The sequence below is a fragment of the Chelonoidis abingdonii genome, chromosome 8 (genome assembly GCF_003597395.2).
Source record: "Chelonoidis abingdonii isolate Lonesome George chromosome 8, CheloAbing_2.0, whole genome shotgun sequence".
Lineage (NCBI taxonomy): Eukaryota > Metazoa > Chordata > Testudines > Testudinidae > Chelonoidis > Chelonoidis abingdonii.
The window spans coordinates 84,652,836-84,673,322 of NC_133776.1; the positions used below are offsets into that span (position 1 = coordinate 84,652,836).

General features: G+C 42.3%; 2 protein-coding genes across 4 annotated transcripts in view; one reads left to right on the forward strand and one right to left on the reverse strand.

The window, feature by feature from the left end:
- Positions 1-617: 617 nt before the first annotated feature.
- Positions 618-14,429, reverse strand: LOC116819797 (ras-like protein family member 11A-like). The gene is made up of 4 exons (XM_032771798.2): positions 14,036-14,429; positions 12,581-12,637; positions 8,482-8,564; positions 618-2,804 (listed from the first exon to the last, which is right to left on the reverse strand). Exons 1-4 carry the CDS (start codon positions 14,178-14,180, stop codon positions 2,337-2,339), a joined length of 753 nt encoding a protein of 250 aa, XP_032627689.1. The 5' UTR covers positions 14,181-14,429; the 3' UTR covers positions 618-2,336.
- Positions 14,430-20,009: 5,580 nt separating this feature from the next.
- LOC116819795 (ubiquitin carboxyl-terminal hydrolase 12-like) overlaps positions 20,010-20,487 on the forward strand; it is a 50,581-nt gene continuing 50,103 nt past the window's right edge. The window contains exon 1 of one of the 3 annotated variants that reach the window (XM_032771794.2): positions 20,010-20,202. In XM_032771794.2, coding sequence (XP_032627685.1) covers positions 20,155-20,202 — 48 coding nt within the window. In that variant the 5' untranslated portion in view covers positions 20,010-20,154. The remainder of the gene's footprint in view (positions 20,203-20,487) is intronic. The other 2 variants (XM_032771795.2, XM_075068786.1) reach the window with 2 other exon arrangements.

The following is a 20,487-nucleotide window of genomic DNA, read 5'->3' on the forward strand; positions in this document are numbered from 1 at the left end:
AATAGCCATGTGGACATTGAGGCAAGGGGCATGAGCTAGCCATCCGTGTATGTACTGTGTATGTATGTCAATTGATCTCTGATATCTTGTATTAACAAATTTAGGCATTAATTCTTTTGGAGAAGGTGGAACTTTTTATTTGTATGTTCCCTTCTTTCCAGGATCCACCCGCTTTCTGAGATTGTGGTCAGGTTGTGAACCTGGATGAAGTAAATCTTAGTGATTAAACTAAGGGCTTTCATTAAATAGGGGACAAGCACAATTATATCTTTCTGAATCACTACACTACATTAATACTTGCATATGTCAAACTAAATCTACAGTCCTGTTGCTTGTTATACCTTAAAGACTGTTGTTTTAGCTCAGTATTATCCCCTTGTAATTATAGTCTTATGGATTTTTCTAAACTGGGATATTATCTGTGTGTTCCTCAGCGTAATTCACTGAAGTTTATTGCACTTAATGTTCCTGTAAATTGCTGAGAGAGACTGTTAAATAACCATTATATCTTGGCTTTTGCATGCTCAAACCTGGTTCTTTTCCACTCTGGGTTAAGAACAGTATGATGGATGCCTTTGTGGTGTTGCTGTTGCCATAAAACTGGCCAGACCACAGAATACAGCTTCAAATAGCCTTGTTTATTAAAATAATATTAAAAAAAAAGACTTTCAGCTCACATACCAGCTCAGCCCTGGCCACCCTAGCATGACTGCTTGTCAGTTAATCTCCTCGTGCTTCAAATATGCCCATAAGAAGCTGTGTGCTGAGTAAGAATGGAGCTATGGTTTTCTTAGTGAAATTACTTCCAGCCAAATAGTGTTGCAAAAGCATCTTAGGTTGTCCAGCCCTCATTGATACTTTCTTATAAAAATGCAACATAAATCTCCTCTTAAATATGTTTGTGTGAAGCACTGAAGACAGATGGAGCAATGAGTCTCTGTACTCTTGGATTAATCCATAACAGTTACCTTCAAATCATTAAGTCCTGCTGCAGGCCTGTGTATGTAAAAGCATCAGGATGTATTGTTCCTCACAGAGATATCTATTTATTCCCTTAGTCTACTCAGAATAATGATCTCTTGTACAAGGATCAACCCTAACCAAATCCCTAACCTGGAGACTCCCAAGTTCTCTGAAAGTTTGGAACAGGATTAGTGTTTTGTGGTTTGGTCCATGTCCACTTATAGGTCATTTCTGCATACAATGCACAACTAATGAAGCAATACCTGTGTGGCCTTGTGGATTAATGTTGTGTACATACACAGGCACACAAACATAGTCAAACCAACTGCAGGCAATAAGATTGGATCATCTGCTGAGTCGGCTTTGTGGGAATTGCTCTGAGGGTTAATTAACTTTATTTATACAGTTAAACTTTTTTTTCTACAAACAATGCTAACAAAACTAAGGTCCTATTTTAAAAAAAATCACGTGATGAAGGTTATACTGCGAGATGTGCATGCCGAGACACTCTGCAAGGAGATGCTGCCAGCCCATTTTGTGATTTTACAATCACACTTCTCTATTTTTTTTATGTTTTTTTCTCTCCTGTTGCCATGTGAAAGACCCACACAAAAATGCAGGCAGCAGACTATAGTAAAACTAACTAAAAAGTGCTGTCAAAGTAAACAAACGGAAAAAAATTAGAGAAACATCTTTTTCCTCCAATCTTTCAGTTACAGTCAACCTAGGTGTTACTTGTAATAATAAAAATAAAAAAAATCAAAGAACTGTGATTTTTTTATGCTTCCTTTAAAAAGGCACTGTAATAATAAAAATCATATTTGAAAAAATCATTTCCATTATTAGTAATAACTTTATAACATAATTTAAAGTATCTAATTTGAATCTCACTTAGTTTTCACCATTTCTCTTTGGTTGCTTTTTGAATTTCACTTAGCTAGCACAGAATAGGGAAAGTAGTCTAGTGGAGTTTCACTTTCTGTATATAGTCAGTTTCATTCTCCTGTTGTCATGCTTTGGCTCCTAATGTTTGTGTTTGGGAATATTTATATCCCAAAGCAAAAACCCAAGACATTTCTCTTCAGTCCTCTAGGATTTTAAAAATCTTTTCTTATTAATGAAATGTAAATTTTAGATGTAAACTACTTGGCGATGTCCCCCTTTTAAAAAGTGCATAGCTTTTGACGTTATTTTTTTAAACACAGTTTCTAAACTCTTGCTCAGAAACATCCATTCAATAGGTCCTTTTGCTGAAGGAAACAGAGGATGTTTAACTGAGATCTTTAAAAACCAATGTGCCTACTGAATTTTGAGGGAATAAAGACATAAATATCAGCTTGCTTGCTTGCTTTTTGAACTAGCTGTCAGCAATGTCAAAGTGTAGTGGCAGATTTCCCTTTTGAAGACAGTGCCTGTTTCAAACGTCTCTTCAAGTCTTGCATGTTTGGAGACTTGGGCCGGATGAGGTGGAGCCCTCTCCGTTTTTCCCCATTGCAGCTCCCAATCATCCTGCCCACCTCCTGGCAAAGTTGCTGGAAGGCCTCGTGCACCCCCTCACAGTTCTCCCGGGCTGACACTTCACAGTAAGTGCCACCCAGCTCATTGGCCAGTTGAAGCCCTTCTCTGGAGGACACCTGTCTGGCTCGCAGCAGGTCTCCTTTGTTGGCCATCAGAAGCAGGGGGATGTTGGCGTTGGGGTGGATCTTGCGAATGTGCTGGTACAGGGGTCGGATGACCCGATAGCTATCGTAGTCCGTGATGGAGTAAACGAATACAAAACCATCTGCCCAGTAGATTGAACGGTTTATTTGCTCCTGGCAGCAAATACTGTCATTATCATCCTGCCATCAAAACCAAGAGATGAGAGATTAGAACACAGACAGTAATAAGAGTATGTCTACACTACCTGCCGGATCGGCGGGTAGCGATCGATTTATCGGGGATTGATATATTGCATCTCATCTAGACGCGATATATCAATCCCCGAACGCACTCTCGTCAACTCCGGAATTCCACCAGGGCGAGCAGCAGTAGCGGAGTCGATGGGGGGAGTTGCAGCCATCGATCCCGCACTGTGAGAACGGGAGGTAAGTCGAAATAAGATACATCGACTTTAGTTACGCTATTCCCGTAGTGAAGTTGCGTATCTTACATCGACACCCCCCCACACACCCAAGTGTAGACCAGACCTTAAGAAGCAAAAAAAAGCTACCATCAGACAGGGCAGCAGCAAGTGATCATACAGCATTGGGAGCAGGCAATTGCTCCATTTCATCACATTGCTGCTACTTAATCTGACACGTGTATAAAGCAAAAAGCATCTCCAACTGCTGTTGAATGTGCCAGGTCTAGGATGAAATCAGGGGCAGTTCTAGGAATTTTGCTGCCCCAAGCACGGCAGGCAGGCTGCCTTCCGCAGCTTGCCTGCGGACGGTTCGCTTGACCATGCGGGAGGTCCTCCGAAGCCACAGGACCAGCAGACCCTCTGCAGGCACACCGCGGAGGGCGGGCAGCCTGCCTGCCGCCATCGTGGCGCCGGCAGAGCACCCCCCGTGGCTTCCCGCCCCAAGCACGTGCATGGCATGCTGGGGCCTGGAGCCGCCCCTGGATGAAATACCATGATATGTCAATGGATTATGAACAGGACCTGGAAGCACAGATACTGGAGTGGAGACCAGGCAGTTGTTCAGTGGTTAAAAAATGGTCAAAACATTGATGCTTTGTTCAGATGGATTTTTTATTTATTGAATCTGTATTCAGCGCCTCTCCTCCCGTTATCAGGGGTGATAAATGGCATCATCAAGGTTAGAGCCAGAAAGTTAGACAGAAAAAAACTGTTAGATCATCTAGTCTAGTTCCACTTATCCAAGGGAAAGATTGTTCCCTAGAGTACCTTCGTTAGTGCCTCTTCCGGTCCATTGTTTAATATCTCCAAGGATGGGGTTTCTACCACTTCCCTGAGGAGACTTTTCTACTGTCTGATGGATCTTACCATCTGCAAATTTCTCTGGAAATTCAGATTTTTTTAGAAAAAATAATCTGCTGCAAGTGATTGTTCACTGGAGCTGAAAATAAATGGTGGCCTGAACACTGATTACTTTCTCCAGGAGGCAGTGGATTTCTGATTACTTTTAGCTGTCTTTTTGTCGTGCCTGCACAGTCCAAGAGCGCCCATATCAGGTGTCATAACATCATTGCTCCTAATCAGGACAGGAATAACAATTACCAGGGAAACAATGCAAAGGAAGCTGATGTGTTACTTTTTGGCCTGAGCTGTGATCAGTTCATTTCTAAGTATGAGGGTTTTTTAGCCTAATTGATTACTTTTAATATCCTTGCTGGGGTTTTATTCAATTAGACAGAGAGATTAGGCTTGCATGTTATTAGTCTGGCAGGCTTGGTCTAATAATAAATGTTTCTGCCAATATTATAGGCTCTTTGAAACCAACATACAAGTCCTTCTAATTTCTTCCACTCTAAGTCAGATCCTACAAGGTACTAAGCACTTTCAGTCACCACTAACGTCAGAGGGAATTAAAGTCTCCTGGAACCTTTGAAACCTAACCAGGGGATGCTCAGCATCTTGCAATGTCTGGCCCAATATCTTTTGCCAAATTAAATTCTGGGGGTCTTATCAAATTATTGAATGGCCCAATATCAATACATTGTCCAGAATAAATTGGCATAAAAATAATCCATGAGTTAATTGGCTAAATGAAAGCTGTAGGACAGACCCAAAATCTAATCACCCTAAATTAAAATTGAACTTCAGGAACCTCTCAGACCCTTCCCCGTTACCAAAACATTATTCTATTATATCGACCATTTGTATGGAATTCTGTTTCTCTTCTTCTCAGCATGAAACATATTTAACTTGTCAAATTCAACAGCAAGAAAATAGGAGAAAAGGCCAAAATGTTAAACCACGGCTGTCTAAAGTTAGGCTCCTAAATCCACATTCAAGCACTTAAATAAAAGTGATCTGTTTTCTCAAAGGTGCTGAGCATGTGCAGCTCCCATTGGCTTCAGTGGGGTTTGTTGGTGCTCAGCACTCGCCCCAAATAGGTCACTTTATTTAGGCACCTAAATATGGGTTTAGGAGCCTAACTTCAGGCACTTGGGGTTGAAAATGATGGCCTAAATGTATTACGTAATAACTGATCAGACAGCAGGAGGAACACTGTAGGCAAAACTAAAAGAGCAATCTTTGCTTTAGGGGGAGATTTCTCAAAGGTACAAATGGGAGTTGGGGCCCAGCTTTCACTGGAAGTTGGGTACCTAATTGCCCTTTGTACCTCTGAAAATCTTTTCTTTAGTTTAGACCACAGACATTGGAGGCAATGGCTCAAAAAATCGATTAACCCCTCGTCTCTTCAATCTCACAGTGCCATGACACTAGATCCCATCCTGTCTTTGGATTTTTCTTATTAGTGGCGCTGTGGGCTGCACACAGCAGTAAGGCCATATCATTGGTACAGCAGCACCCTAAGACATTAAAGGGTTGAGATACTCATGGATCATCTTCACATGGAATGCAACTCTCAGGATATAAGAAGTGACCACTGTTTATGTGAAATGAGCTGCTGGGTCTCAGTCCAGTTCCTGCTGAACAGGTGTCTAACCTCACAAACACCTTAGAATGAATAGATAGCTTCACTGGCAGTTCAAAGGTTAAGGTGAGTGAACTCTCTGGTGCCCCAGGTCAGCACATTGGTAGGGCAGTGTGAGGGGAGAGGGGAAGCTTGCACTGTTACTATAACTGATCTGTATATAAGTAGCCCTCCTTTGTATCCCCCAGCCCCTTTCACCAGCTAGCTCGTTTTAGCAGGGGAAAGAACTAGTTGCTATAAACAAGGATTTGAAAACTTCTTTGGAACAGATGCATCATGCAGAGAGCTTCCCTGAGCAGAAGTTCTCAGTTACAATGGTTGGGCCCAGCCAGCTGTAAGATAGATGTGATAATCCTCAGTGGAACGTTTTATTCACAAAAATAAAAGACTAATGAGTTAGTTTGTTTACAGACGTGTCTCCTTATGAATTAAAAACTACACATTGTCACTGGCTATAGATATTTCAAGTAGAAATTAATCATCGAACAAACCCAGTTATCTATCTGCTTCTGGCTTTTTTTGAACATTAACATTTCCAATGTTAGAAGTCTGAGTAACTCCACATGACTCTCTCCAGAAATCACTGCACACAGATCTCAGAGTGCAAGTGACTCATTGTTGCTCAAGGACCTACTCAGAAAACACATAAACACAACCTAGTCAAACATTCTTTTGATGGCTCAATTCAGAAATTAGCCCTTGAAATCACTTCAGTTACACTATTTGGTGCGAACACAGACCCAAGCTAAAAAGCTTTTGTGGGAATTATTGAAACAGTGCAGGGCTTTGACTGAGACAAAGGAAATGAAGCCTCCGTAATTAAATTAGAAATAGTGCTGACTCCAAACCTCAGAGGGTAACACCTCTGAATGTTGCAGAGTTCAGCCCTGGTTCCAGAAATCAAAACTCGGGTCAGTGTCTAGTCAAAATAGTGAAATCTGAAAAATGATTTTATATCTGGAGAGAAAGGAAGGGGAGTGGACCTCCTTTACTCTCCCCCCACTCCTAGGATAGAATGAAAGGTGGATTCCCTTTATTATATATTTATCATGCTTTCCTGGTGACACTGCCTAATTTTTGTCAACAGGCTCTCTGAGTGATAGTCACACCTATGCAGAGAGCTAGCACCAGTTAATTCCTACCTAAGCATTACTTTGAGGGCGTAAGTGGCATATAAGCCATATGCTGGCCTCTGCAAAGAGGTGAATTTCATCCTCTGAAAATGATAGTTAAGGTTTTTAGTTAGGGCTTCAGACTACAACACAACTTTTTGATCATCTGCTCTATTTTTATGAATAGATAGAAAGACTATACTTTGCAATTGATGTCATTTTGTACTTTGTGTCCCTGATAGGAGAGTTTCTTTTACTAAATTTCAAACCTACTAAAATCCTTGGTTCAACTAGACTCAAAACTTTGCAGGGTCAAGTTCTGTTTGGCTCTAGCAAAAATGTGAGATCTGGGCTTCTGCATGCATTTTTATTCTTGTTTTATTCCTCTGGAAGCCTTACAAGTACGGTAAGAATTCCTTTCAAAATAGAATATTGTTTGCATAGCACAGACTTCTGCTTCATTAGAAAAACCTGTGGTTTTTAAATTAAATTTCCTTGGAAAAATAGTTGTTTATAGAAAGAGAATATTTTTTTTTATTTCTCCCCACAAAATCTGACCAAGTTTCCAAAACATTTTGTAAAGGGTTCTGGAGGTTTCCCTGCCTTCCTTTTGTCAGTGTGGATGATGGTAGCATTCAGAATGAATGATGACCAGGATATATGTTCTTCTCTCTCACCCACCTACATTCTAAAAAGGCATGGGACGCGATTGGGACTTTTGGCTTTTCACTTAAACCAATTTATAGTGATCAAAGAAACTGAGATGGACTCCTGGACTACATGAGATTTCCTGTCTAGCTCTGCAAACTAGGGATGGGATAACTTAGCCAGGACACAGAGAAGCACCCCTATTTTCAGGTGCTTATCTAAACTAAACAGGATCTTCAAACCTTTCGAGGTTTGACATGAGAGAGGATGAGGTTGTTAAATGGTGTTTGGATTCAGATGTGTGCTAGGTTAAATGTGGGTTTGGATTTGGTTTCAAGGAAAAACCAACCTAGGATTTGGGTTCAGTGTTGATGAAAATGTGTTTAATTTTGGCCCTAAATCTTAGAAACTTAATGAAAACAGTTGATCTTGTGAGATTTCCACCATTCAAGGAGAAAAAAATCACAAAATTTGGTGCTTCTGTGAAATTTCCACCATTTTGGTCTGCTTCCAAACCAGCTCCAAAAAAGAGAGTCAGTGTAGCACTGCTCTTATATGGAGAGGTCCCTAGCCATGAATTATAACCAGAATGCCCTGAAATCTGATGGGGAGTTGGTGTGGTGGGGCTTATCCACCTCATGCACCTGAGAAGTAAGGAGTGGTTTAATGCAGATACTATGAAGGTCCCCAGCTGGAGATTTCTACAGCTGCTATAAAGACTGTCCCTCAGAAGGAAGAGAGATTCGCTCTGGGAGAGGAGGTCTGACCTGAGCAGCCAGATTGGCCTCTGGACAGTTGAGAGTTCCTTCTGCCCATCCAGGGACAGGAACTCCTGGCCAGCAATTAGATTAAGCAAGGACTTGGTTGAAGCGAGCTAACCCTGCAGTTTTATTCCTCAGTTTAAACTTGGGCTGCACTAAGTCATTTCTTTTGGTCTTGACTTAACTTGAAAGGGGCCTGACTTAAAGGAGTAGGCACGGCAGGGCAGAGCCCTTCTGAGCTGGGATGTCCACATTTGGATTTGATGTTCTGGCTCAGGCACATCTGCTAATGACAAGAGTTACGTATAGGGGAGACCAAAGAGCTGGCAATGAACAAAAGACACCCACTGTATTCTGAAGTATAAATGCATTAAGCGGACATTTTACCTCCAATGAGACAAAGGGTGTATCCTGCACCTGTAAGGAGATCTGCTCTCCATCTATGGTGAATTTTCTTGAATACAAGGCACCTAATAGAAAAGTAAGATAATTAGAGACAGTACATGTAACGGAGAAAAAAAAGTAAGTCCAGTCAAAATCAGAATATTCTAGTTCTGAGTCCTGGGACTTATATGGTACGTAGGTCCCAGGCTAGCCCTTTCAACCGGGGTGAATTTTTGGTTGCCCAGGTAACATAGTATTATATATGTTCCTTGACTGGGTGTTTCTCCCACCCTGGGCTGTATCTAAATTCTTCATTTTTAAACTCTTTATTAAAAATTAAATTAAATTCTTTATAAACTACTTTACCCGTGGAACAATCAGGCCAGATTATTTTATGTGACATGTTTAAAGAGCAACACAACAGTTTCAAATCCAGAATCCATTTTCAATGGTTGCAAATACTGGCCTATGATTTCTCCTGTGACTCACATTACTGACATGCGTCTGACAACCCACGAAAGCTTATGCTCCAATACTTCTGTTAGTCTATAAGGTGCCAAAGGACTCTTTGTTGCTTTTTACAGATCCAGACTAACACGGCCTCCCCTCTCATACTTCACATTACTGAGGAATATCTGTTCTTCTGTCTGACAGATGACTCCTTCCTAATGGTCTGCTACCTCTTTTGGAATGAGAGAGGACAACCTGAATGGGATTTCTGTGCACACTTAAAATAAGCTTTTGATTCCAAATAGAGCAGCACCCTTCTTTAATGCAGATTGGAAGTACTTGTAATCACAAGTGAATCAGGAAATTCACTGTTAAAGGCGTGAGCTGTTTTCCATGGATTTCTACTGGAAGTGCAAGGAAAAGCATGCCAAATACATACAGTATTGTAAATGGAGCACATAACCATGCATTAAGACTAGAAAGTTTAGGTTATTATTATGGGTCTGCAGAATCTCATCAGTCAGACTATGGTTCTGAAACCCCCAAAGCAGGGGTGGCATGTATCCGGGTTCCATTTTATCCAAATCAGTAAGGTTCAGCACATGAGGGCTGGATAAAAGTTTCTAGGCTTGGGTTTGAACTATATTTGTTTTTGTATTGCAGGTCCAACAACATAAAGAAAGCTTAGGTTTAGGGTTTATGAAGTATCCATGGTTAACATAATGACAGCTTGGAGACTGATGTCCTCTTTGTTTAGCTATAAAACATAATACAAGTGACATGGTGTGACAGGCCCTTTGTGGCTTCATGCTGCTACATGGTTCTACTACACTCAGCCCCAGTAAAGGAGCCACGAATGTGGGTCCTCCAGGCCTGCCTAGAGAGGCTGCACAGAGGCAGATAATCAGGCAGATAAACTGCTGGGCCTTAACAGAGCAGTTCCTGGCTGGGACCAGAGGAGCAAGGGAGGAGACTCTTCCCTGGCCACAGGAGCTCAAGGAACAACCAGAGTGTGGTTGTGGCTGCATTTGCCTAAGATGGGAGAGAAAGAGGACCTGAGAACTTTAACCCTACTGTCAGGGATGAAGATAAGGGAAGAGGCTCAATGAAATAGCAGCAACGAATTGAAGTGAGTAGTATATGGCTGCTGTGCATAGGGTCCCAGAATCGAAATCTGGAGTAGTGGGTTCCCAGGCCAAGCGATGTAAATCCTGAGTAGGGGACAAGTCTCATTGGGAACCCCAAGTGAAGGGCTGAAGTAAAAGGGCCCAGAGCTGGACTGAAGACCCTAGCGAGGGCAAAGAGACTGTTTCATTTATTGGACTCTTTACTACCCTGGAAGGAGTTCATTTGGACTTTGTGACTTGGCTGGAAGGCAAAGCCACTGACAACCTGCCAAGTGAGGCCGACAACCTACAGGATACCAGGAACGGGAAAAGGACTGCAGTACTGCACACAGCAGCAGGAGGCACTCACGAGGTAAGAGCCCCTGTTACACATGGCTAAACAGAGAATTACAGTCTCAACAGCTGTCAGTGTGGCACTGTTCATACTCTCCCAGTACAAGCTTCACTGCTACTGCCTATGCAATATGTTTCAACTTTGACCTGGAGGAATCCCCTCTAGGGGAAAGCAGGGAGTTGACTCTTCATGGCCTATTCAGTCCTTGGCCTCAATTCAGACTACTTATGAACAAGCCAATTAGCGCCAACTGTGATGCATGTGAACCTTAGTTTAAAACAATATATCATCCCTGTGAGAAATGTCTCTAAAATTTGGTTCACAGAAGCAGGTGTCTTTGCTCCAATGGAAAAATATCTGAGCTCACAGAAACATTTAGAATATGAGGACATTCACTATGGCAAAGTTCACTGCATTTGAATCCAGCATTAAAATAGTACATTTAAAACCTGACTGCACTGCATGAATAACTCTTCTGTGAGCCCTACGAAAATGTATCAGATGTTACGCTGGAAAAGATTGTGCTGTTTTATGGGGAGATACCTAACCCATGAACAAAGACCAACCAATATAATGTCCCTACTCTGTAATATATCACAGGAAAAAGTGCAGGTACTTCCAGATGCTGATAGTGTTCTGCCTTATATCCAGCTGCAGGAGAAGCATGGTCATGTGATCACAGATCTACTAACACCTGTTTCTTATCTTTAGCGTATTTGTTTCTGCTCCAGTATGGCTGTAGGGCTGGTAGCTTAATGGAAAAAAAACATGCAGTTCTTAGCAATCTGTCTGGCAGCAATCCATTGTGAAACTTAGAAGTCTAGCTTGATTGACAGTGTCTTGCAGGAAAAGTGGAGGAAAAGAAAGAGAAGCAGTACAGAGACTGAACTGTCAAGGTTTACTTAGGGTCAGTGGATGGGGGCAGTCAGTACAAGCTTCCAGACCATCACTCACCAGACAGGCAGGGTAGATCAAAGGCTTTTGGTTCTACTATCCCTATTTCTGACTCTTCCTTCTCAACTCAACATGTATCTCCCAAAGCAAAACAGTTACAAAATCACTAATTTTAATCCAGCCAAGCTTGATCGTTGACCCATAGCTATTAAGTGGCCTACATGTGAGATGAGTTAGCTGGTCTCAGTACAATTCCTAGTACACAGGTATCCACTTTACAGACCCTGCCAATACAGTGGGTGTCCTGGTTGGCAGAGAGGGTGTGGAGCAAATGGGTCACAGCATCATACCCTCTGAGACAGGGGTGGCCAACCTGAGCCTGACAAGGAGCCAGAATTTCCCAATGTATATTTCCAAAGAGCCACAGTAACATGTCAGCAGCCCCCATATCAGCACCCCTTCTCTGTTCCCAGAGCCTCCCAGCCCTGCTGATCAGTGCCTCCCCCTCCCTCGCCACACCTCCCAATCAACTGTTTCACGGCATGCAGGAGGCTCAGGGGGCGGGGAGTCGAGGGCATGGCAGGCTATGGGGAGGGGGCACGAAGGGGTGGAATGGGGGCTGGGCCTGTTAGAGAGCCAGGGGTTCAGCAGTGAGCACCCCCCGGCACATTGGAAAGTTGACACCTGTAGCTCCAGCCCCGGAGTTGATGCCTATACAAGGAGCCACATATTAACTTCTGAAGAGCCGCATGTGCCTTCGGAGCCACAGGTTGGCACCCCTGCTCCCAGATGTTCCCTGTGGGTCAGGATTGGACAAAATAGCAGGGCAAAGTGGGGAAAGCTTCTGTTACCATTGTACCTGTCCTGAGTACAGAGGACTTCAATCTAGCATTCTACATCAGCACTAAAGTCACTGAAAAAAGCAAACACATAGGACAAAATTCTGGGCTGATTCTTACACTCTAAGTGAAATCCCATTGACTGCACTGGGGTTGCACAGGGAGGGTAGCATTTAGCCTCTATTGTTCAGCTGATATATGAAACATTCCTTGATTCTGCATTTTACTGTAGGTATGTCCCCAAGCCAATCTTTCCCTCTGATCCTTTTCCATCAGGGTGGAAATAATACTGACTAAAAGGATCGTAAATAATGAGCCTTTGATTTATTGTTTTCATAACCTGAGGCAATTAACTGGAAATATGCACCTTATGGATATCCAACTGCTTCACTTTCTTGTAATACACAATGGCTGGAAATGGAATCTATCTGTAATGCCGCACTAGGAAGTAGACTTACCAGTATTGGCCTCATAGTCTCCAATAAATCTTTTAGTGAGAAAGCGCACAACCAGGGCTGCAAAACAAGGAAAAAATATGGGCCATTAATCTGAGTTAATATCAGCCTTTGCAGAATGCATGTAATGTCTTACTGGCTGACTTGGTGTAGCACCATGCTAAACATTGTTCACATATTACTCTGGGCATATGGCTCCATTTTTTGCCCGCGTAGGAAATGATTTGGGGTCAGAGCATGATACCATCACTCTGGGTTGCCAGCACCCTGTCCCTTGAGTTGTCCCATTGATTTTAATGGGGCTACTCATGGAGTAAAGTGAATGTCAATGAAGCTATGACAATCTGCCCTTTGGGCTTAAAATAATTTGATGAACTAAAACAAAGCAAATTCTTACAATACTACGGTTGAAGACCTGGTCTATGGATATCAGAGATCAGGCTGGATGATCTAATGGTCCCTTCTGGCCTCAGATCTGCGAATCTCTTCATTTTATCCACTGGACAAACTGCACATGCTGTGCAAGTGAGCAATCTGCAGCAAGTGAGGACTTCTTGCTCATCTTAATTCCTGATGATTTCAAAGATGCTAGGGCTAGAAAGCTTGGAAAACATTTTGCTGCCTCTTGATCTCTTATTGAGAAGAACTGTGGTATTTTTTTCACAGTAACAGCAACATTTCTATAGTGCCTTTCATCCCAAATCAGCTGGCAAAATTAATCAACTGACAAACAATGAAGGATCTGATTCTGCAAGCCCTATCTGCATGCAGCATTCCCACAGACTCCATTTTAAAAGCTTATTACACCCACCACTGACATGCAGCCCCATCTAGTCAGCTGTTTAACTATGCAGATATGCCACTATCTTCAATGAGCTACTTTAAATTTCTATAAATGGTGACTGCTTAAATTTTACTAAGTGGAAGTGGGACCTTCGATATAGTAAAACAAAGTTTGTTCCTATTAAAATTTGCTTATTTGTGAAATCACAGCCCACACATACAAAAACTAAACACTCAATTTCTCTCTCTTCCTTGCCTCTCACCCCAAATCATAGAAAAATATGTGGAAAATAATATTTTTTTCATCCACAGAGCTCAAAGTGCTACACACCAGGAAGGCAAATATCATTAGTCCCATTTTTCAGATGGGGAAACTGAGACACAGTGAAGTGACTTGTACAAGATCATACAGTAGGTCAGTGGTAACGCTGAGAATTGAATGCAGGACTCTGGACACCTACTCGATGCCCTATCCACTTGACAATGCCACCTCACATTTGAACTACATATATCGGATGTTCTGATCCATCTCACAGAAAATGCCGAGCATTTTTAAAGCAGTAATTAAACAGATACAACAGTTATGGTCTGGAGTATATACAGACTTGGATCAATTTGACCATAAAATGTAAATACAGTTACATTGTAAAACCAAACAAAGCCGTGTGGACTTACCTGTCTTGCCAACGTTACTGCCGCCAAGTACAACAAGCTTGATGATTTTGTTGGGCACACAGTCTAAGACAGGATTCTCGGGTATGGGAAGCAAGAGAAAGTTAGTAGAAAATTGTGACATAGTATTCTGAGAGATGAGACGCATGCCAGAACTGAGATCTGATCAGCTCTACTGGGAGTAGGGGGAGAAAAAGGGGAAAATAACTTCTTTGCTTCTTTTCTAGGCTGTAAATCCTTGGATAGATAAGTCCTCTCATTTCATTTAAGTAGCTTTTTAGAGAAGTATCAGAGCAACTGGTCTCTTCTTTCTGACGATTTTGCTCAGACAGCAACTTTGCAAAGCGGAGGGAAACTTTCTGATCAACTCCAGTGAAAACTGACTCCTGCATTCCTCGGCCAATCAGAAGTCAAAACGTGACATGTCCACTAGACATTCCACATAAAGTGTGTGCCTCCTATGAACCATGCTCACTCTGTTGCTTTATCTTTTCTTGCTGCCTGTTCTACATGCTGTACCTTGGCTCTGAGCTGAAAACACATCCTCCTATTTTTTTAATCGTCATGGTGGTTGTTTCAGCAAGATATGGCCACCCTGAACTGTTCTGATGAAATTGTAGTTTGAATAATTCTGTTCTGCCTATCTAAATTCCCTTTGTACTTTCAACTGGACCCAGTATTCTCTGCTGTCCATTCTGATCTGTTGGTTACAGGTGATGCACTTGGCTCCCTTAAGAGAGCTTGAGCTGATGGACATTCCTCTGCATTACAATAAGGATTTAATCAAATTTAGATTGTATTTTGCAGCCTCTCAGGAAGCAATACCTTTGGGTGTTTGTAAGTTATTAGATGACACAAATATTGTCAATACTTTTCATTATCGTTCAAGAACAGAATCATTTGTTGATAGCTGCTTTTTTTTTTAATTGTCAACGGTGTAACAATGCAATGAGTCTGTACTTAGACTGTGTGGGTATGCGTGTCAGCATTGTGTTAGGTCACAACTATCCTTTTGGAAATTTTAATGTGAATTTAGTGATGGTGATGGACTGTCAACCCTAGAGTCAAAAAAGGTCTACGTGCATCCCTACCGTGCTGCTGTGCCCAGCCCAGGGAGTAATGGTGCACCGTGGGCTCCAGTGTACATTAGGGCAGCTTTAACGTGTTCCATTGCTACAAAGGTCTGTGGGTGGGTGATGAGCCATCTCAGATGTGGGAATACACTAGCCACTACCCTCTCCTATCCTTGCAACACCTTTTGCACTGGAGCTTCCTGGAAGAGAAAAGAGTACAGAGCTGGCTATTCTGGATCTGCTCCCTATATGCAGGGAATTCAGGGCCTTGCAGCATCTTTCAGTCACAGCATGGCCCTGAGTTCCCCCTAGAGTAGGTTTTAAGATCCAAGAGTATTATGGTGACAGAAAACTAATGTAGCAGAATGGAAAATCAGGCCTCGGGTCTCCAGACTCCCAACCCTATTCTCAGTGCACTACGGTCAGGTTGTCAAAAGAGCTCTGGTTCCCATTTTCAAAAGAGCTCAGCATTCTGAGTGCATATTGGAGGCTAAACTCTTGAAATCTGGTCTTGGTTCACCGTGGTCTAGGGAAATAGGCACAGGAGTCAAGTGACTTAGGAAGCTTCAGTTTCTCCATTTGTAAAATGAGGGTGCTGCTAATTACTAAATAAAACTTGTATTGAATTGCTATGTGAGGGCCAAGTAGTATTGCTTTGTAAACTATTATAGTCACTTCCAGAGGTGGGACTAGAACCCAGAAGGATCAGCTGATTCCCAGTCCTGTGAATAAGCACCAGACCATGTAGCTTTTGGGGAATGGGGCCTCTCGCCACAGTTTCCAGTTTCTAAGAGTGAGAATCTGAAAGCAAGTTCTCAAACATCCAAACGATGAAAAATATGGCACAAGAAATTTCATTTAAAAATTGTTCCAATTTCACAGATGTTTTGTGGGAACAGGCCACATTTATTGGAGAGGGGGAGTGGAATTCTGATTTAATATATTGATCAAATAATAATTCAATTCTAAATGAGTTACTAAGCCATAGTCTGAATATATTAAAAAAAACTTGATTTGAGCAACTCTTGTGATCAACTGGTAAAGCTGTCTTCTTGTGTCTGTCTTTCATTGGAAGCTACTAATTAAAGGATCAAGGCGCCTTTTGTTGTCATTAGCTATTGAAAGCATATGTAGATGAGTAATATACAAATAAGGCAATGTATGCCAAACCATTAGGAGGCCAAAAGAGTGTCACCACAGGGAAAAGGCCAAATAAGTTAGCAATGTAACAAGGGATGATGTATATAAGCAAAAATGCTGATAGAAGAACATATACCTATTTAGAAGTCCTAAAGGAAGGCACGACAACTGATTCCAGTACATAATAGCAGAAACATTGTGATGATCTTGTGATAGAAATGCCAGCTACTCTGACAAAAATGTTTCTTGTTCTCTTCCTCCATTTATCCTGCTCTCTCACTGAGGCAAATTTCATGGAAGGTTGTTTAAGATCAATATACAGCAAATCTGTCAAGGTATATTTATATACTTAAAAACAAATTTGTCACCTGTGTTACTATACCTCAACTATTCAGCTCACAAACACAGAACTGTAAGAGACAGATCCTCTGTAGAGGAAAATTGGTGAAACAATCGACAATCTGGCCTGTGGTTATTTTTCATCATTAATACATCATTTCACTCAGGTTGGATCCTCAAACTAGACCAGTCAATTTCTGTTTCTAAACAGTTTTGCTTTCAGATTCTTATGCACTATCACAGTACTCTTGAGTTTCTAACCATTGTAGTTTCCAAAACCATGCAGAACTCCCTCTCCAGAACTTTTTTGTTGAAAGTTTAAAAAATATATCATGAAACATTTTTATGCTCAGTAAGTTTTGAAAACCCAACAACCTTCCCCAACTCATTTTTATAAAAATCTTAAATTTTAGAATCAAATTATTGAAACAGTTCTTTTAAATTATGTAGTAAATGCCTGAGGCTTCCTAATCTTTTCTTTATCCAATGTTATACATTGTCAAAATGGCATTTTGCTGAGTGAAACCATATTGAAAGGAATCACACTATTTAGGATTGTATAATTCAGAGCAAGAATTATTTTTCAAGAGGATCTTTATTATGTTTGTGTACAATGGGCTTACATTTTGCTAGGGTAACATGCTTTTAATTAAACTTTCCTTGAGAAAACAATGGCTTAAATTAAGGGGGGAAATGTTTGCAAAACTCTTAAGTATAGTAAAATCCAAAACTTTTTTCAAAAGTTCTAAATGTTTCACAAAGCACCTTTAGGGTGGTCCCATCCCAAGTTCTACATGTGTGCATGTTGTGGGGAGATTGTGTGTTATTTATTTCTGGACCAACTTTAATCGATATTTATTTACTAGTCTATGTTGCTTTTGGCTATGGCTTTAAATATGTGTTTTTACTTCTTTTATTTGGCACTCACACACGTTCAGGCAGGGAGCATCCTAAAAAACATATTTTGCATTTCTAGCATGTCTTCTACATGAGGATGACAATGTGCTTTTAAAACTTTAATTAACCCTTGCACATTTTACAGTGGGAGAGACAGATGAGCAGAGAGATGAAGCGATCTGCTCAAGGTAACACAAGTCAGTGGTCAGGCTTGGAGTCAGACCTGTCTCCTATTCTTGTGTTTCAACTACAAGACTATTCTGCCTTCCCTGAAAATGTATTGATAACAACTGTTAATTTAGATAATGTATATCCTCAGTTGTAGCAAACAGGCTCTGGACTGGTACATTCAGATGAGCCATTTCTGGGAAAAGAAGCTAAATGAAAGAGAAAATATACTTGTAGCAGGCTTTAGCTGGTGCTGTGACAAGACTCGCTGCTGGCAGTTTTTGTATAACTCCTCTGACTCTGAATACATTTTAAACAACAATAGATTGTTCTTTATAGCTTTGTTTGACTTTCTTTGTAGCAAACCTGCCGCCCAAAGGCCAGTTCTCACACCATGCAGAGCTTCTGCACTAAACAAAAATGGCATTTGTGTGATCTTTCTGCCATTGTAGCTTAAAATTAGCATAACTGTGAAATGTACAAAAATATTCTTGCATTATATAAGAAAATGTAACAATAAAACAGTATCAAACAACTGTGTGAAACAACCTTTCCATTGTCTGGTCAGCCTTTCACTTTGACTCATGGGCAATATATTTTTTATTTTTGATTTGAGGGAGGGGTAAAAGTAGGGTGTATGACCTAGCAATTACATCAGGAGATGCTCTTTCAGAGGACTGTCCTTTTTATTCCATGTTTTACATAGCATGTGAGAGTTCTGATTCTGGTGGACCATACTAGGTGGTACCATACTAAAAATAAATATTTGTAAGGATTTTGTACTATTTTGGTGTGGGAAAGAGGGAACTAATTTAAAAAAATCTAGTTAAAGGTTCTGCAAATCTCATTATTTCTGGATTTCCGGTTCCTAGTTTAGTTGCTTCACTCTCTATGGGAATGTTTAAAATAGTACTTAGCCTTCTTTATGTCTGTATTATTTTTTTAAATAACTGAAGGCTCTCCCGTGAGAGCAAGTACTAAATGACATGGAAAATGCAATCTGTAGGAAGGAAAATAGCTGCAAGCAAACAACCCAAACAGAGCTGAAGCCTGTGGGCCTCATAAAAAAGATTGTGCCTTGGAAGCTAAACTGTCCTATCCGTAGAGGTGTTTCCATAAGGTCAGAGCTGAGACACAGGTAAGGGGTAGTCTGTATTATCACTGCCCATACTGTACTTGTTCTGCAACTAGACACAGGGCTTCAGTCTTTGGTATTATTAATCAGGACCTTTCAACCAAACTACACATGTAGCTAATAAAAAGTTATCAGATTATTTCTGAGTTTGATAAACCATTCTACATAAAACTTAACTGTCCAGATAAACTCAGGCAACCTTTCTATTAATCTGCATATTTATATATTTTAAAACAAAAATAATAATTAGTTTCTGGTATGCAATGTGCCATCAGGCAAAGCTGTAATAGCATTCACCGATTTTTCCCATTGATGTACAATCACCATTGTGATCACTCGCAGAACTATGCACTAAAATAATCCATTTTGTGGTTCTGCTTAGATAAACATGCTGCAGAAGGGCATAAAATTACTTAATGCAAAACCACGGTCAGGCTTCTTTATCAAATCAAATCTATTTCTAAAATCCAATTTGTTGGTGGTCTGGTCTCTTGTTCAGAATACAGAAAAAAAAAATCCAAATAAAGAATTTCCATAAGGTCCTACATGTCCTCTTAGTTTCATGATGAAAAATGGCCACCCCACGAGGTGTGGCTATGTAGGCCTCTCCTTACAATTAGGCATAGCTGTAAACTCGCAGAGTCACTCTCTACATTTGTTCAATGCACAGCTCAATAGGTTGATCCTGAAGGGGGCCTCTCCACACTACACCAGAACAATTAATACATATGAACACTTCACTCTTCTTGAGTACTTTCTGCCCGTGGATCTCAAAGTGCTTCACAAAGATTAATATCTCACATCACCTTGTGAAGTAGCTATCTGTGAGGTAGCTATTTTTTTACAGATGGGGAAACTGAGGCACAGCAGGGCTAAGTGACTCAGGCCACTAAAGAGCTGTAGCAGGGGTGCTTCCTATGTGCAAGGAAGGCGCTATAACCGGTGGGTGCACCCCGGACCTCAGCAGCAGGGCCAGGAGCAAAGCCGGGCTCTCCTGACTCCCGGCCCTGTGCCTTGGCCCCAGACCCCTCCTGTGGCGGTTCCGCTGCTGGCTCGGCGGGACCCCGGTCCCAGGAGCACTGCAGGGAGGCAGTGGGCTGGTCCCACACGCCAAGCGAAGGGGTGATCTCCGGGCGGGCGGAGGCGGCCGGAAGGGACCTGAGGCAGGAAGAGCGGAGGAGGGGCGGGCCTTCCTGGCAGGGCAGCGGGGGTACCCGGCGCCATTTCGCTGCCGCACCGGCAGCGCCCGGACCCTTTTGGCTGTTGCGCCACCTGCGGCTCTGGCTGCCGCTGTCAGTTGGGTGGCTGGGTCCCAACATGGCGTCGGCGGCCGCGGGGGCGGCTGCGGGGTCCGGGGCCGGGTCGGGCGGATGGAAATACTGATGACGGTCCGGAGACTCGCCTCCATCTGTACCATGGTGAGTGCGGGGCCGGGTCGGCGGCTGCGCGTGGTGTGGGGGCCCCCGGAGTCACCGCTCCAGGCTCCGCTCCCCAGGTGGCAGGAGACTCGTGTCTGCCAGGCCCCCCGGCCTGGGGCGGTGGAGTCCTTCCTCCCATCGCCGCCACCTCCCTGGGGGGCTAAGAGATCCCTTCCCCAGGGCCCTTCCTTCTGGAGCCTCCACCTCCCAAAGGGCTGCCCTTCCCCCAGGGTCCCCACCTGGAGGGGTGGGGCCCTTCCCGCCTGGAGCCGCCACCTCCCTGGG